The sequence below is a fragment of the Pelecanus crispus genome, chromosome 2, assembly GCF_030463565.1.
Source record: "Pelecanus crispus isolate bPelCri1 chromosome 2, bPelCri1.pri, whole genome shotgun sequence".
Classification (NCBI taxonomy): domain Eukaryota; kingdom Metazoa; phylum Chordata; class Aves; order Pelecaniformes; family Pelecanidae; genus Pelecanus; species Pelecanus crispus.
The window spans coordinates 21,396,792-21,411,863 of record NC_134644.1 but is presented as its reverse complement, the minus strand read 5'-3'; the positions used below and the strand labels follow the sequence as shown (position 1 = coordinate 21,411,863).

General features: G+C 38.0%; 1 protein-coding gene across 5 annotated transcripts in view; it reads left to right on the top strand.

Moving 5' to 3' along the window:
* The window catches only part of MLLT10 (MLLT10 histone lysine methyltransferase DOT1L cofactor), a 131,884-nt gene that overhangs the window by 42,776 nt on the left and 74,036 nt on the right, over positions 1 to 15,072 (top strand). For 3 of the 5 annotated variants that reach the window (XM_075704597.1, XM_075704596.1, XM_075704600.1), the window contains one exon: positions 1,176 to 1,271. The exons of the other annotated variants lie outside the window; for them this stretch is intronic. In XM_075704597.1, coding sequence (XP_075560712.1) covers positions 1,176 to 1,271 — 96 coding nt within the window. The remainder of the gene's footprint in view (positions 1 to 1,175; positions 1,272 to 15,072) is intronic. 5 annotated transcript variants of the gene reach the window in all.

Genomic DNA, 15,072 nt, shown 5'->3' with positions numbered 1-15,072 from the left:
CGTAATGAAGATAAGTCAGGGCTTTCTAGGCCCTTACGAAGCTAAGAGATTTTTTTATTATTATCTTGAGCTAAGTGTACAAAAAGAACAAAAACAGTCTATTACTTAGCAGTGAAGGCAAGCTCTTACAGTATTATACATTTGATTTGAATGTTCCAGTGCTGCTGTGATTGAGAACATGTATGTTTATTTAAAAAGCAAGTTTAATGATAAAGGCATGACTCCATATTTGACATGTAGTTAGCTAGCTTTCCATTACAAAACTGTAGTGGTGAGAACAGTAAAGACCAGCAAGATTGTTTGAGTGTTTCTTTAGGATTATTGTGACTGTTGATGCCTGATAAATACAGGTGTTTAGTATTTACTACTGAAGATGGTGGGTGGCATATATCTACTATACCACTGAAAACTTTGGTTGGCAAATCACTGACCTGAAGCGTCTTTATAATGCCGCCTCAGTTACGATACAATAACATTTTGAATGCTGGCCTAGCATAAAGCTACCCTTAATTGGTTTAGTGGTGGACTTGGTAATGTTAGGTTAATGGTTGGACTGGATGATCTTAAAGGTCTTTTCCAACCTAAATGATTCTATGATTCTATAAAGTATTTGCAGTCCCAGACTGGCTTCTCAAACATTACAGAAGTACAGGCAGTTATGTCTGCCGCTTGTAAATGCATACTTGATCATAGCATTCTGTATCCTATTTTTAAACCACTTTAATGAAAATAGTGCAGACAGGTCACTTGAATATAAATCATGAAGCCATAAAGCAGCCACCTCACAATGCATTTCAAGCATGTGGCAGTGCTAGCACTGTGGCTTTGTGTGATACTCATTTGAGCAGCATCTTTTCTGTTTTATGTTATGAAAACTTGAAAACGTGTCTCGCATCTTTTAACCTTTAAAAAGTGGCATATCTCATTTCTTTGTGGAAAGCATATCTTGCAAATTTGTGGGAAGTGTAAAAGTCAATATATGGATAGGCTTTTTTCCTGCTATACGTTGGATAGCCTTGTTAATGTTATCAATGTTAGTAATTTGTCAGCTTTTCAGTAACTGAAGGGTTTTTTTCTTCAAGCAGTAAGGCATCTTATCAGTTGAAATGCTTTATACTTTTTATTTATTCAAATGGTTCCTTTTCTCTATCCATAAATATATTTTCTCTTTTTAGAAAAAGAGCAAACGGGGATCTAATAGGTCATATGATCAAAGTTTAAGTGATTCTTCCTCTCACTCTCAGGATAAACATCATGAGAAGGAGAAAAAAGTAAGTGGATTTGTCGTTGCTAATTATGTGGCACATCTGCTTAATAGTAGCACTTTCTGATAAATTTCATTTTTGCTGAAAAGCGTGAAGGAAATCTTGTTCCTGAAGCACTGAATAATAAATAACCCAGGTGATAAACTAGAGGTACTAGGGTCCAGTGAGGAAACATCTTCAGGTGCATTTGTACGTGCACCTTCCTATTGCCATTTATTGTCAGTTGTGGGGTACACACTGAAACATATCCGTTAGGAAGGCTGTTTCCATGGAGCTTCCTTTGGTTTAGTTTTCCATGAGAAATTTTTTGTGTGTGGTCTTTGTGACCAGGCGGGAAAGAAAAACAGAGGTAGACATTTTAGCAAGTGTGCTGATAAACAGGTGCATCTAATTTTTTTTGTTTCAACCTGTTACATCTTTCTCTCCTCATCAAAGAACTGACGTCTCTTGTTGATGCATTTTACTGGTACTGGTGGTCAAGCCCACTGTGATGGCAAAATACCTTGTCATTCACCTGGGAATCTTCCTGTGAGGGTGCAAAGAACATAACTGACTGCTAATTTCTATCATTGGTGTATCCTTTTAACAATTTAACTTTATATATTTTTAAAAAAGAATTTCAAATTTATAATTATCATTACGTTTTCATTACTGCTAGCTTAATAGTTGTCTATGGGAAATTTGTCATCTAACTGCAACACTGGGTGATAACACAGTGGCACAGTAATGCAAATTTGCTTTGGCTCTTTTTTAGCCCTCCAGGAATACATGCAAAACTGCTCACCTGTGCGCATCCTGTAGAACTAACTTAATAGACTTTTCTGTGGGTGTGGGTAGACTTAGTTTTGCATTATTCAAAATCATTACAGAAAAATTAAAATCAAAGACTGTATTGACCAAATGTGTATTTATGAAGGAGCTATATTTATAGCGACAGGAAATTGAATAACAAATGTCAGTCTTCGGACCCTTAGTCGTCTTAATATTTGATTTGATTTTTAAGCTCACTTCCACTTTGGATGGATGTTGATCTCCATTGTGCTGGGATAATCTTCTAAAAAGTGTCTTTAGATCTGATTAATGGTGTAGGTGAATAGTTCCATCTTCATCTGGTAATGCAGAAGAGAGTGTGCACTGTAGTGTGGTTGTACCTCTAAATCTAAATTTATGAATAAAATGAGAAAAGTATGGGTTTTTGGCAGATCTTTTTTTTCTTAGTAACACATCAGTAGAAAAAAGCAATCTTGAATTACAGACTATAGAATTACCTGCAAGGTAAAACCTTACCAATACGTGATGTATTTTTTTCTTAGTTTGCTTAGTTTTTCACCACTGTCATATTTTGACAAAACATGACCTGAAACACATGCATGGATTTTTACTCACATTGACGAAACTTTGAAGTTGTATTTGAAGAAACTTTGAGGTGTGAGCATGAGACTCAATTTCGGCTTTTTATGTCTGAGCAGTACCCTGGTGGGTGGTGTGGTGTTTTTTTGGTGGTGTGGTGTTCTTTTTTTTTTTTAAGTTACTTTGGAGATACCATGCTTCTCCAGGTTGTAATACCTGTAAAATCTTCAGTGAATACTTGGAGAGGCTTTCTAACAGAGTGTGTTCAGCCAGTGTACCAGCTATTTTTTCTGCTAGCTGTTTGGCTTCTCCTGGTCTGGAAGTGTTTTGATGTGGATCTTCTAGAAATAGTTAATGTTTTTAATGCCTTTGCAAGCCCTGGCCTTTTTATGTGACTCAAAGTTTGCTAGAAGTAGGATAGTAAAGTTTCTTCTACCTTTCATGAACTGAAACATGGTAATCAAGAGTATCCCATGATCTGTAATACCAAGTGAAGCAATGCAGCCTGTTACTTGACATTCAGAGGTTCTCATGGCATGTTACAGCATGTTCACTTACCAAGTTTAATTTGCTTTATATGTTGTATAATAACAAAACACTAATCTAGTTAAAACCACCAAGTGGTGACAAAAGTTGCAGTGTCCTAAAGCTGTTAATCACCTAACTTTTTGTGGCTACAGGTATTTTGTTAGGCATTTTTAATCTTACATGTTCTATAGTTTAAAGAATGACCTGTGCTTTGCAAAATACTAATCTTCAGTCAGTGAACTGTATGTGGTATGGAGGCTCGTTCTCTTGGTAAATTTCATTACCTTCTGCATGTTATGTCTTATTTGATACAGCATGTCAAATATACAGTGTATCTTGGAGGAGTAGGGTCATTTTTAGGGTGATTTTCCTTATTTTCCTCTTCTGTAAATCCATTTAATGTATATCTTTCTTCCCAGATACAGTGGTGCCTCCCCCTCCCAGTAAGGGCACTCTAGTTTCTACTTTATCTTTCATCTTTGTTCTTTGGAAATTTGGATAATCTGATCTTTAGGCATCCTTAAAGCTTTCCCTTTTGCCAAGCAGAAGCCATATGAGTTGAGGATTGGAACCGTTTTTATTGCTCAGACCTCAAAAGCTATCCATTTGCATATAAAATACTATTCTGCAATACATAGAGGTTGGTCTGAAAATATTGATATGGGTAGCTGTCATTTTTGTAAACAGACACTGAGTTGAAAGCATGTGTTTTCCTTCATAATATGTATTTAGTCTCTTCTGGGCACTGTGCTTACAAAATTGATATCAAATATATAAGGGTATAATAATGAAAAAAAACCAACCAACCAAACCTTTGGTATGATTTAGTTTTAATGAGGAATTTGAAGCTACGGAATGAATAGCTTAGTTATATTCTGATTACTGCTGCACTAAATATTGTTAGTTTCTGTGGCAGAAATGTTATTTAGAAATGATTAGAGATGAGGCTGTGTGCCTCATAAGTAGGGTTGGTAGTATGCTGCTTGACACCCTGTTAGAATATCCCTTTTTTCAGGGCCCAGGTGTTTACCTCAAGCTTTTTGGGGAAAAACTTAGGCCACCATAAGGCTGTGGAAGAGCACCTTGACCTTTGTGTAGAGGAAGCGTTTCTTACCACTTATGTGAAAATTGGGCAAGCTTACTAGCATTGTATGTTTATGACTTCTGAAAAATGGGAATTTACTACGTAGTAAGTAACTACTATATAGCAGCTGAATTACACAAATTCCTTTTCTATTAGAAGTGTTTTGGTCTGGGCTGAGCAGAAGAGGAAATTTAAAACTCTGCTATGATAGCTCATATGATGCAAAATAAACAAAAACGGGCTTGTGACTGAAGACTGCAAATGTGTAAGAAGTGGTAATTGGAGAGGTAAAAAGAACAAAATAGTGATGAGGAGCTCCAGGGCACTATTGCAGAAGTTAGAGGGTGTCAGTCTGAGGAGAACCTAAAATACAGGAGCCAGGACAAGTGTTCTAAATGCTGAGCTACTGGCTGAAAGGAATTCATTATGGGCATCTTCTTGCTGCTTGTCCTGTTCTTAAAGAAATGTTATACCTTCTCTGATTTTTGAGGGGAGAAACGTGAACATCTGCGAAGAGTTTGAGGCAGTGTGTGACATTCAGCGATTTCCACTGTAGCTGTGAGTTTGGTGGTTAGGCCCATGGGAAGGGAAAATTTAAACCACACCTCTACTCAGTGAAAGTTTCCATAGGCTAGCTCTGTGTTCGGTTGTGAACTGCGTTTTGAACTGCCCCAACTTTCCCAGTATGTTGTGAAGGAGCCTACATTCGTATGTCAGGGCTATAAATTTCATTTGGGAGAAAGGCACTTCATGCTTTTTAATGTATTTTAATGCTCTATGTGGGCTGTTACAAATCAAGTCCTAAACACTCAGATCAAGTGTTCATTATGTATTCCTCACTATCTGAATAACCAAGAGTGAAAAGATAAAATTGACCGGCTGTGCATCACATAATATTCTGTGGCAAAAATAGGAACAGTCTGTAGTTCTTTGGGTTTCTGTTCACCTGCATAAGCAATGGTTTCCTTTTCTTCTCTTGATTAAAAGAAAAAAAAAAATTCTGATTTAGTCCTGAAGAGTTGATTTATAGTACTTTATAAAGCAGAATGTTGCAAAGGCAATTCTAATTATGTCATTCCTCTGTTAATTGTCTCATTTCATAAACTTAATGATGTTATTTGAACATTGGGGTTTTTGTGTAGTTTTTAGGGGAAAAAAGCTTGAGACTCATCTCAGTAATGCAGTATCCCACTGCATTTTTATTAATTTTTTAAGTTTTTGTTAATGAGTTTAATAAATTTGACTGTTTAATACTCTCAGCTGTTCTTGATGTATGAAGCAAAATTGTAAGAATGCTAAAGATAACTAGAAGTGTTTTGCAACCACTTTGAAATTACTTCAATTTTAATTATTGAAGTAATGCTAGATAAATATTACTCAAATGAGAATTGTGTGGTATGGATGCTAATGGTGATGCTTATCCATGTTGACTTCTTCCAAATTCTGTTCAGTCAGAGGGAAAGAAGAATGCCTCTAAAACAGCTCTAAAAACTGGTCAGTAAGTATATAACATATGTAGCTCAGTTTATAGATGATCTTTAATATGTATCTATGAGCTGCATAACCTGGTTCTTGTTTCCTAAGACTGAGTTTTTGTGTGGGTTCCCTGGTGTTCAAAAAGGGGTGACTTCATGCTGCAGTCTTTTGCTGTTGGTGCTGACGAATAGTATTTCTGTTTCTGGGCTCCTGTTGTTTACTGACTTCATAGGAGTATAATTTTTTCTTTCTTAACATATCTTTTCATGTCAGATTGTGTTGAAAGTCTAGTTATTCGGGAGAACTGACAGAGTGTGACTGTGTAAATAAAATTGCATTAGAAAGCTACTCTATCTGAGTATATTCAGTAACATATATCTTTAAAGTCTGCAGAATTAAGAGCAAAGGTGGCATTTTGTTTGATTTGTTGCCTGCTGAATTCTGTGTTAACTTGTGCTGTATCCTGTGTCAGCTGCATGTAATCTACTGGAACTGGCACCAGCTGGTATAGATGGCACAGCAAAGTGATCTGTTGTGGAGGTCAGGAAGAATGTGTCCTGGTTTCGGCTGGGATAGAGTTAATTTTCTTCCTAGCAGCAGGCATAGTGCTGTGTTTTGGATTTAATAGGAGAAGAATGTTGATAACACGCTGATGTTTTTAGTTGTTGCTGAGTACTGCTTATGCTAGTCAAGGACTTTTCAGCTTCCCATGCTCTGCCAGGTACACAAGAAACTGGGAGGGGGCACAGCCAGAATAGTTGATCCAAACTGACCAAAGGGCTATTCCATACCATATGACGTCATGCTCAGTATATAAACTGGGGTGTTTGGCTGGGGAGCAGCGATCGCTGCTTGGGAACTGGCTGGGTATCAGTCGGCGGGTGGTGAGCAATTGCATTGTGCATCACTTGCTTTGTATATTATTATTGTTATTATCATTATTATCTTGTTATTATTATAATTACTATTTTACTTTATTTCAATTATTAAACTGTTCTTCTCTCAACCCAGGAGTGTTTCTCACTCTTACTCCTCCAATTCTCTCCCCCATCCCATCGGGGTAGGGGGAGTAAGCAAGCGGCTGCGTGGTGCTTAGTTGCTGGCTGGGGCTAAACCATGACAGAACGATATAAGCAGATAAGCTCATTTTTATTTAAGTTTTCTTTTCTTTTAGTAAGATGAAAAGTAGGAACTTCTGTTTCAATTATCATGCTTATGATGGAATTATTGATTTGACTACCTCATTTTTTCTAACCTTACAGTAACACATCATATATGTTATGGGAAAAAAAAAAGTAATGCTTTTAGTGTACCTTAGCACAACAAACACCTCATAATAGTATTAAGCTTGACACCTAGGAAATCAAAATGACAAACCCAACCACCTCAGGTATACCTGAAAACTACTCTGTAAGATGTAGAATTTTGTAAGGCTGCATTAGCTGCAGCTGTACCTTTTCCCCTCAAAGTATGCATTTTGGTCTTCTGCTTTTCACTGTGAAAGAAAACAAACTCAAAACCTGACCGCTGCAGAACCTGTGCACAAGATAATAGTGATTAGTAGCAGTGATAATTCTTGCTGTAGACTGTAAAACTGAAATTCCACAGGTGGCAAAATCCTTGAACATTTATCTGAAGAAATTCTGTTATTTATTTCTTTCATGGAGCTACTATTTCACCATGGTTTTTATAGATGTCTCCAGAGCAATACTGGGAGAATCAGAATTTTGAGTAGATCTCTACCATAGTAAGTTCTTAGTGTGCTCAGCAAACAAGAGTTGTGGGGTTTTTTTTTTAAAGAAAAATCACAGTTAGTCTGGATGTCTTCCTTAGTCTGCAGGGATCAACCAAAAGACTTTCCGCTTCATTGAAGAATTGCTATGATATACTTGAGGTATTATTAGGTATTACTCTTACTTATGCTATTTAGCAAAGCTTTTGACACCGTCTCGCATAATATCCTCCTCGGGAAGCTGGCAGCTCACGGCTTAGACAGGCATACTCTTCGCTGGGTAAAGAACTGGTTGGGTGGCCGAGCCCAGAGAGTAGTGATAAATGGTGTTAAGTCCAGTTGGCGGCCGGTCACGAGCGGTGTTCCCCAGGGCTCTGTTTTAGGGCCAGTCTTGTTCAATATCTTTATCAATGATCTGGATGAGGGGATCGAGTGCACCCTCAGTAAGTTTGCAGACGACACCAAATTGGGTGGGAGTGTCGATCTGCTCGAGGGTAGGATGGCCCTGCAGAGGGACCTGGACAGACTGGATCGATGGGCCGTGGCCAACTGTATGAGGTTCAACAAGGCCAAGTGCCGGGTCCTGCACTTCGGTCACAACAACCCCATGCAAGGCTACAGGCTTGGGGAGGAGTGGCTGGAAAGCTGCCTGGCCGAAAAGGACCTGGGGGTGTTAGTAGATAGCCGGCTGAACATGAGCCAGCAGTGTGCCCAGGTGGCCAAGAAGGCCAACAGCATCCTGGCTTGTATCAGGAATGCTGTGGCCAGCAGGAGCAGGGAGGTGATTGTGCCCCTGTACTCGGCGCTGGTGAGGCTGCACCTGGAATACTGTGTCCAGTTTTGGGCCCCTCACTACAAGAAAGACATTGAGGTGCTGGAGCGTGTTCAGAGGCGGGCAACGAAGCTGGTGAAGGGTCTGGAGCACAGGCCTTATGAGGAGCGGCTGAGGGAACTGGGGTTGTTTAGCCTGGAGAAGAGGAGGCTGAGGGGAGACCTTATCGCTCTCTACAACTACCTGAAAGGAGGTTGTAGTGAGGTGGGTGTTGGTCTCTTCTCCCAAGTAGCTAGCGATAGGACAAGAGGAAATGGGCTTAAGCTGCGCCAGGGGAGGTTTAGACTGGAAATTAGGAAAAATTTCTTTACGGAAAGGGTGGTCAGGCATTGGAACAGGCTGCCCAGAGAGGTGGTGGTGTCACCATCCCTGGAGGCGTTTAAAAAACGGGTAGATGTGGCACTTCGGGATATGGTTTAGTCTGGTCTACCCTTGATTAGTCTAGAGTGGGCTTGGTAGTGTAGGTTAATGGTTGGACTGGATGATCTTAAAGGTCTTTTCCAACCTAGATGATTCTATGATTCTATTATTATGTATTACTTACTTCAGTTTCATCAATATCTTCACAAAAGACTTTTTGTCTGATTATGATTTTGATCTTTCTACAAGTTCAGTGTTTCGTAGCATCATTTACTTAACTCCACAATGTTTGTACTCTGCCACATTATAAGATAGAGGAGAGTAACTTTTGATAATTGGAGTAAATAGTAAGCTGAACTTTGAAGAAATGCGAACATTTCTTGCTTGAGAAAATTATGCAGTGTTGTTTGTCTTAATTTGAAAACTAAATAACACCTGAACATTAAAAATAGTTCATTAAGGTTACTGCTTGATTTTTGTTTCTGTTTGAGCAATGTATCTTCCTACACTTCAGTTCCCTAGCTATAACTGTGAGAGATGTAGAAGCAAAAGGTACTTTAAGATACTCCTTTTTCTTTGCTTTGGAGCCTAGATTAATACAAGATTATTAGTACTTTATGTTGACTGTGTAACAGTTTCTGGAGGGTAATCTTGATACTTTTTTATGAACTTGTATGTATATGCTGTTCACCAGGTACAATGTTTTGTGTGCTGGTAGACCATGTGCAGTTAAAGGTGATCTGCAATGTTAAGCTGACTGAGCCAGGAAAATTAAATGTATTCCTTTTGCCTGCCATTCTGTTTGTCTATTTCTTGACATATATTTGATGGGTATCTTTAAGTCAACTTGCAGACAGTGGAGCATTTCACAGTAGGTAACATAATACATATTATAATGTTTCAAATACTTGCAATTTTAATAGGAATAAATGAAGATGAGCATGGACAATCAATAGTTGCCTTGATTTAGTTAGTCTTGCGTCATTTTTGAAGATACGAAGTGCTACTCAAGTGTTTAGCACTGAGTATCCATCACTAACCATTAATATAAAACTGTGTGAATAACAGAGAAAACATATTTTAATGTTAAATATCAAAAGAGTAGCTTATTCTGAATAAGGTTGTTGTGCAATGGTCTTGCACCTAAGAGAAGCTTTAGCTGGCATTTTTATCATTGATTCTTGAGTCTCTTTAATTCTGACCATTATCCCTGTATTGAAGTGAGGTTTTTGGTTTTTGAGTCTTTTAAGTAATTGTATCAAGGATTGGTACTTAAGGACAAGTTTTGTGCTTAGAGCTGAATATGTATGTATTTGAATAATGCTGGCAGTAGTATTCCACCTCTCCCTGTAAACTATCCCATGCTTATATCCCTTTATTACTGTGACTGCAGCAGCGCTGCTACTGCATTTAATTTTCCTGCTGTGGTTTATACTGTGTAAAATGATAGATGAATGCCTGAGCTAGGGCTGTTCTTGTCAAAACAAGATAAATAAGGATTTGAATTTGAAACTTGTGGACCGTGGGCATCTTTCATTCTGGAATTGTTATGGTTATATTGCTAATAGCTACTAGTCACAAATAAGAGGCCAAGCAGGTCTTGTATTGGGGATTAGCAAGAACTATGCACAGCTTTCTATTAAAGGTGTTGGTTGTGATGGTGACAGCTCTGGATTTACAAGCTTCAGTGATGGAAAGATAGTGTGGAAAATCCGTAAATGACAAAAGGACCAATCTGAGCACTCTGTGCTAATAGAACATTCTGATACATTGGAATTATTTGAGGGAGTCAAAAACAGCGGCTGAAAAATTAGTGATGTAGACATTCAGATGATTTTGCTTACAAGAATCACTAACAAAAATAGATTTGAAAACAATGTTAAGGTTTGAAAGCTTGGGACTACCAAAGGTAGTGGAGGGGTTATGATTTTTGTAATAGAGAAGGGGATAAAAATGGAATAAATCAAGGTCAGCCCAAGCAGTTCTGTCGGCAGGGCCAAGCACTGGTGCTTGCTGATAGTGTGCATGTGTTTTAATTCTTCCAAAATTAGTCTCCTCTTCCCTGGGCAGGTGAGCTCTTGCTCCTCCGTTCTGCATCTACCTCTTCTTGTCCCTGTTACTGTCCATTTCTCATGCTCCTTCACTGAACTTACCTAGCTCACTAAAATAGCAGAAAACTATCCACTTCGGGTTTTGTTGCTGCTGTTTTAGCAGTTTGAATTGGCACACAGAAGGTCTGACAGGCTGAGCAGTGTGGGAAAGGCAAGAGAGGGGTCAGGAGACTTTTCTTTCCTTTTGTACCAGTGAACTGTGAAATACTGAACTTAAGAACATAGTTTAATGAAATGAAGTGCGGTGGAAACATCTTTGGAGAAGGCTGTGTGTTCCTGAGACAAAAATGAATTGCAAATAAATGTAAATACCTTGAAGAAGTTAAATGATACTTCTGTGTGGAAATGTTATGAATTAATAATGCCATTAGAGAAAAGCTGAACTCATCCGCTCCATACGTACTGGAAAAGTTATCATTCACTTGCATTATTCAGTCTTCCCAGATATTGAGGTCCAAACTGTGGAAAGATAGATTTGATAACATTTATTCTGTTGGTAACAGATCAGAGCTAAGATAAAATTACACATGTATCCTTAACTTGGGATTTTGATGAGATGAGATTTTCATTCAGTAGTCTGATCAATGTTTCCTCTGAAAGTATGTTAAAGAAAATCAATGAGCAAGTGCTGATCTTCAGAGTGATCCAACATGTATATAAGCTAAAAAAATTGAGAGTTTGAACTAAACTGTATTTGTGAAATCATATTATGTAATAATTTTGTAGATTGAATCTTTCTGGAAGAAATAGAAGCAATCAAAATGTGCTTTTTTCCCCTTCTCCACTCCCCTACCCCACAAGAGGGCAATGTACAGAAAGTGCTATAGCATTCCAGAAATCTTGCACCATATTTGTTTTCTTATCTTGCAGCATGTAGCTATTGGAATTAAGAAGGTATTACATAATTTTTCAGATAAGAAACAAAAGCCAAAAATGAGATCCCTAGTGATAAGTAAAGCTTTCTGGTTAATCATGACATATGAACTCTAGGTATTTTGTATTGGTATTTAGCTACATCATAAATCAGGGCTCTTCAAGTTCTAGGATGAATAATGTTACAACTGCTTACCCAATGGCTGCATGGCAATCACGCCTTATTTTTCTTAACAGCAAGAAGGGTTTCAGGAGCTGTCTGAATCAGGTCTGTTGAGCTACCCTATTTGTGAACCAAGACTGAAGTTTGCTTTGTCAGTTTTGTAGTTGGCCCTGTATGTTTTTTAACGTATTCTTCCTTGGAATGTTTCTTCTGCTAAATCCTGTTTTTACAGAATGTAGCATTGCATTTATCAGCTCTGCAGCTGTCTGAAAATACAGGTGTTTGGAACATTTGAACTCATGCCTGTGAATCTTTAAAAAATTTAAGTTTGAATATATAAATGGGATACATGGGTTCTGCCTGCCCTCAGGGCTCCCTTAGCTTTCACTTACTAGCAATATTATTTTCAGTCCTTGTTAAGAGTAATGTCTGCCCTTTTTTTCCTCACGGTAAAGCTTGTAAAAGGTCAGACACTTGATATCATTACCTTCCCTAGAATGTTGGGTTTCCGTGTGGCTTTCTGGATGGATGTTTATCTTAGCGAGCTGCTGCTATGTTAGATTTTTTTGGGGCTGTGGCTGGTCAGAGGAGGTCTTAGAAAAGCAAAGCATGCAGTGAGTTGTCTGCGAAGGGCCAACTCTTTGTTCTTTTTCTGGCAGTAGGGAAGATGGCTAGTTTGTGTGTCCTTTGAGATAGACTTGATTGAAAGCTGTCGTATTTTTTAAATATTGTGGGAATTCATGTTCCTCTGTTGTTCCTTTTCTGGATTCAAAAGTGGGTATTTCACAACTCTTATTATGCTTTGTATGCGTCTTTATGGTGAGAAGAGGGTGCAACTGCAAGGAGTCACTTTGTGGGAGCTAAGTCTCCTCATCTCAGCAGGTTGTTGCTGAAATTTTTATTCTTATCAGTGTAAAACCTGAGCATTCCTTTCAAAGGTTTTTCTGCTGTGAAATTTTCTCCGCTGCTTTGATGTTATTTGCATCTGGAGTCAATTCACATTCAGAAGTAGGACTTCTGAACTTTCCTTAGGAAAAAAAAAAAAGAACAGAAAAAGAAAAAAAAGAGGAGCTATTACTTGTCAGCGGAAGTATAACCTAAAAAGAGGAGGGAATATAGAGTTAAGGATAGCAGACCTCCTGTGGATGAGAGATTTGTATGCAAAAGGCTTTAGGGTAGGGTACCCCTCCAGTGGCCTTGAGTGGTAAGCTGTAACCTTGGTAAACTGTCCTGGCAAACTTTGTGTTGATGTTTTGGATCTGGGAGAGGAATTTGATGTGGTTGCTGGTGCTTCACCTTACAGTACCTAAAGCATATTCTTTCCAGGCTCTTAGTCATTTATGTCCCCTCCCTTCCCCCCTTTCTTTTATCCCTCTTTCCTTCTTCTTGACAGATCCTTTTCTGTTGAGACTACTATCAAAGTGATTTCAGTACTTTACAGAATGTAATCTGAAGTCTTCCTGACTGTTCCTTTGATCAGAATTCTATGTTTCTTTGCCTTTCAGACAAAATTAACACTGGAAGTCAAAGAACGCTAGAAAGTCAACAGAAGAGACTGTAAAACATGTTCATTTAAACATTTCCTATTGTTTACTGTTATTGCTGTGAAGTTTCATCTTAAAGCATATTGAAGTCATTGCCTATTGGCTCTGAAATTATAAATAAAAAAAATTCTTGAGGGTGATTTCCTAGTTAAATGGTGAGAGCTAAAGAAACTCAGGCACCGGCTTAGATTTCCATTTCATAATTTCCTTCCTGAGGCTTGTTTGAGGTTCAGTGAAATTGTTGCTCAAGTTTATCTAAACATGTACACTGATGATACAGTAAGCTGGGTAACTAACACTGATTGATCAACAGATTTCATGGATAACATGGCAGTCTTGGTGTAGACACTTCTGTTTTCTTTTGATCCCTGTTTGTTTACTGGCAGTACGGGTAGCACTTTTGGGATTGTTATATTTAAGAAATTATTGAAAAGACTGTGTAGTGCATTTGAATCCTGCCTCTCCATATTTTTTTTCTTTCTTTCCAATGTGTATTTTCTAGGTCTAAAAAGACCAAAACAAACAATCTCTCCTCCAAAAAAAAAACCCCAAAAGAAAACAAAAACAACCTCCCTGATCTAAAACTCCCTCAACAAGCCTATATTAGGTTTTAAACAATTGCAATCCTACCGTATGGTGTACATTACTGTAATTATGGCACCTGCACACTTTGTTATGAAAGGGAAAACTCCATATTTCTGCCCAAGCAGCACACTGGGAAAGAAAAAACAACTTCAGTGTATGAAAAAAACAAACCTAGAAATCCCTGTCAGCCTTTTAAAGAGTTCTCTTGGACCTTCCTTTGAGTTTTAAAAAGTGTACAAGAATCAAAAGGACTCTATCATGCAGAAATGTAGAATACAATATATATTTTAGTGAAGATAGCTTTCGTACTTTATTTGTAATTTTTTTTTTGGCTAAACTGTATGTCCTTCCTGGCTAAATGAGGTTATAAGTTGAGTTAAATGGGTTCCGGGCTGGTTAGTGACAAGGCAATCTCTAAGTAAGTCGGCTGCTATTTATAGTTCATAAGGGTAGAGATAAATCTGTTTTGCTTTCGGCTTTGCATCTAGATTGTGACTTAACTGATTCTACTTTATTAGAGAATTTGAGGACCCATTCTCTTACTTTCCTGGGCTCATTCCATGAAACGTGTTTCTGATATTTCTTCCATTGTGACTGAAATAGAAAGCTGACATTTGGTGATACCTGAATAGAATATGCACGTATTACATCTTGTCCTGGTGCTTGGTGAGAATGGTTGTCCAGTCACTGTTGAACAAATTATGTTTTCTTTTGAGGGTCTAGATAATCGTTTGATAGTTAGAGGGCAATCACCATCGTTCATTTCCAAAATCCAAAACAGTTACAGAGTTTTTGTATGGCTATTCAGACTTACACATTTTAACTTGTCTTTCTCATCTTTTCAAGCTACTCAGTATTTTCAGTGACTCAATGGGAGTTTTAAACCCCTTGGGTCAATCCATATGTATGCAGTTTTTGATAGCTTTCTGTTGAAGCACTCATTCTGAATAAATAGCCATAAGATTATACTGTTCTGCTGGGTTTTGTGTGAATACACAAAAATTCCACGCATGTATAGTTATAGAAGAAAAATACTTGAGCGCCAGTAGCTTACAAGTAACCTTCTCTCACACCTGCAGTTTCTCTGCATCATCTGATGTTGACTGTCAAAAGAAACTGTATTACGTTACTAAAGAAAAAGTGACCCTCTAGACTTGCTTTTGATTAAA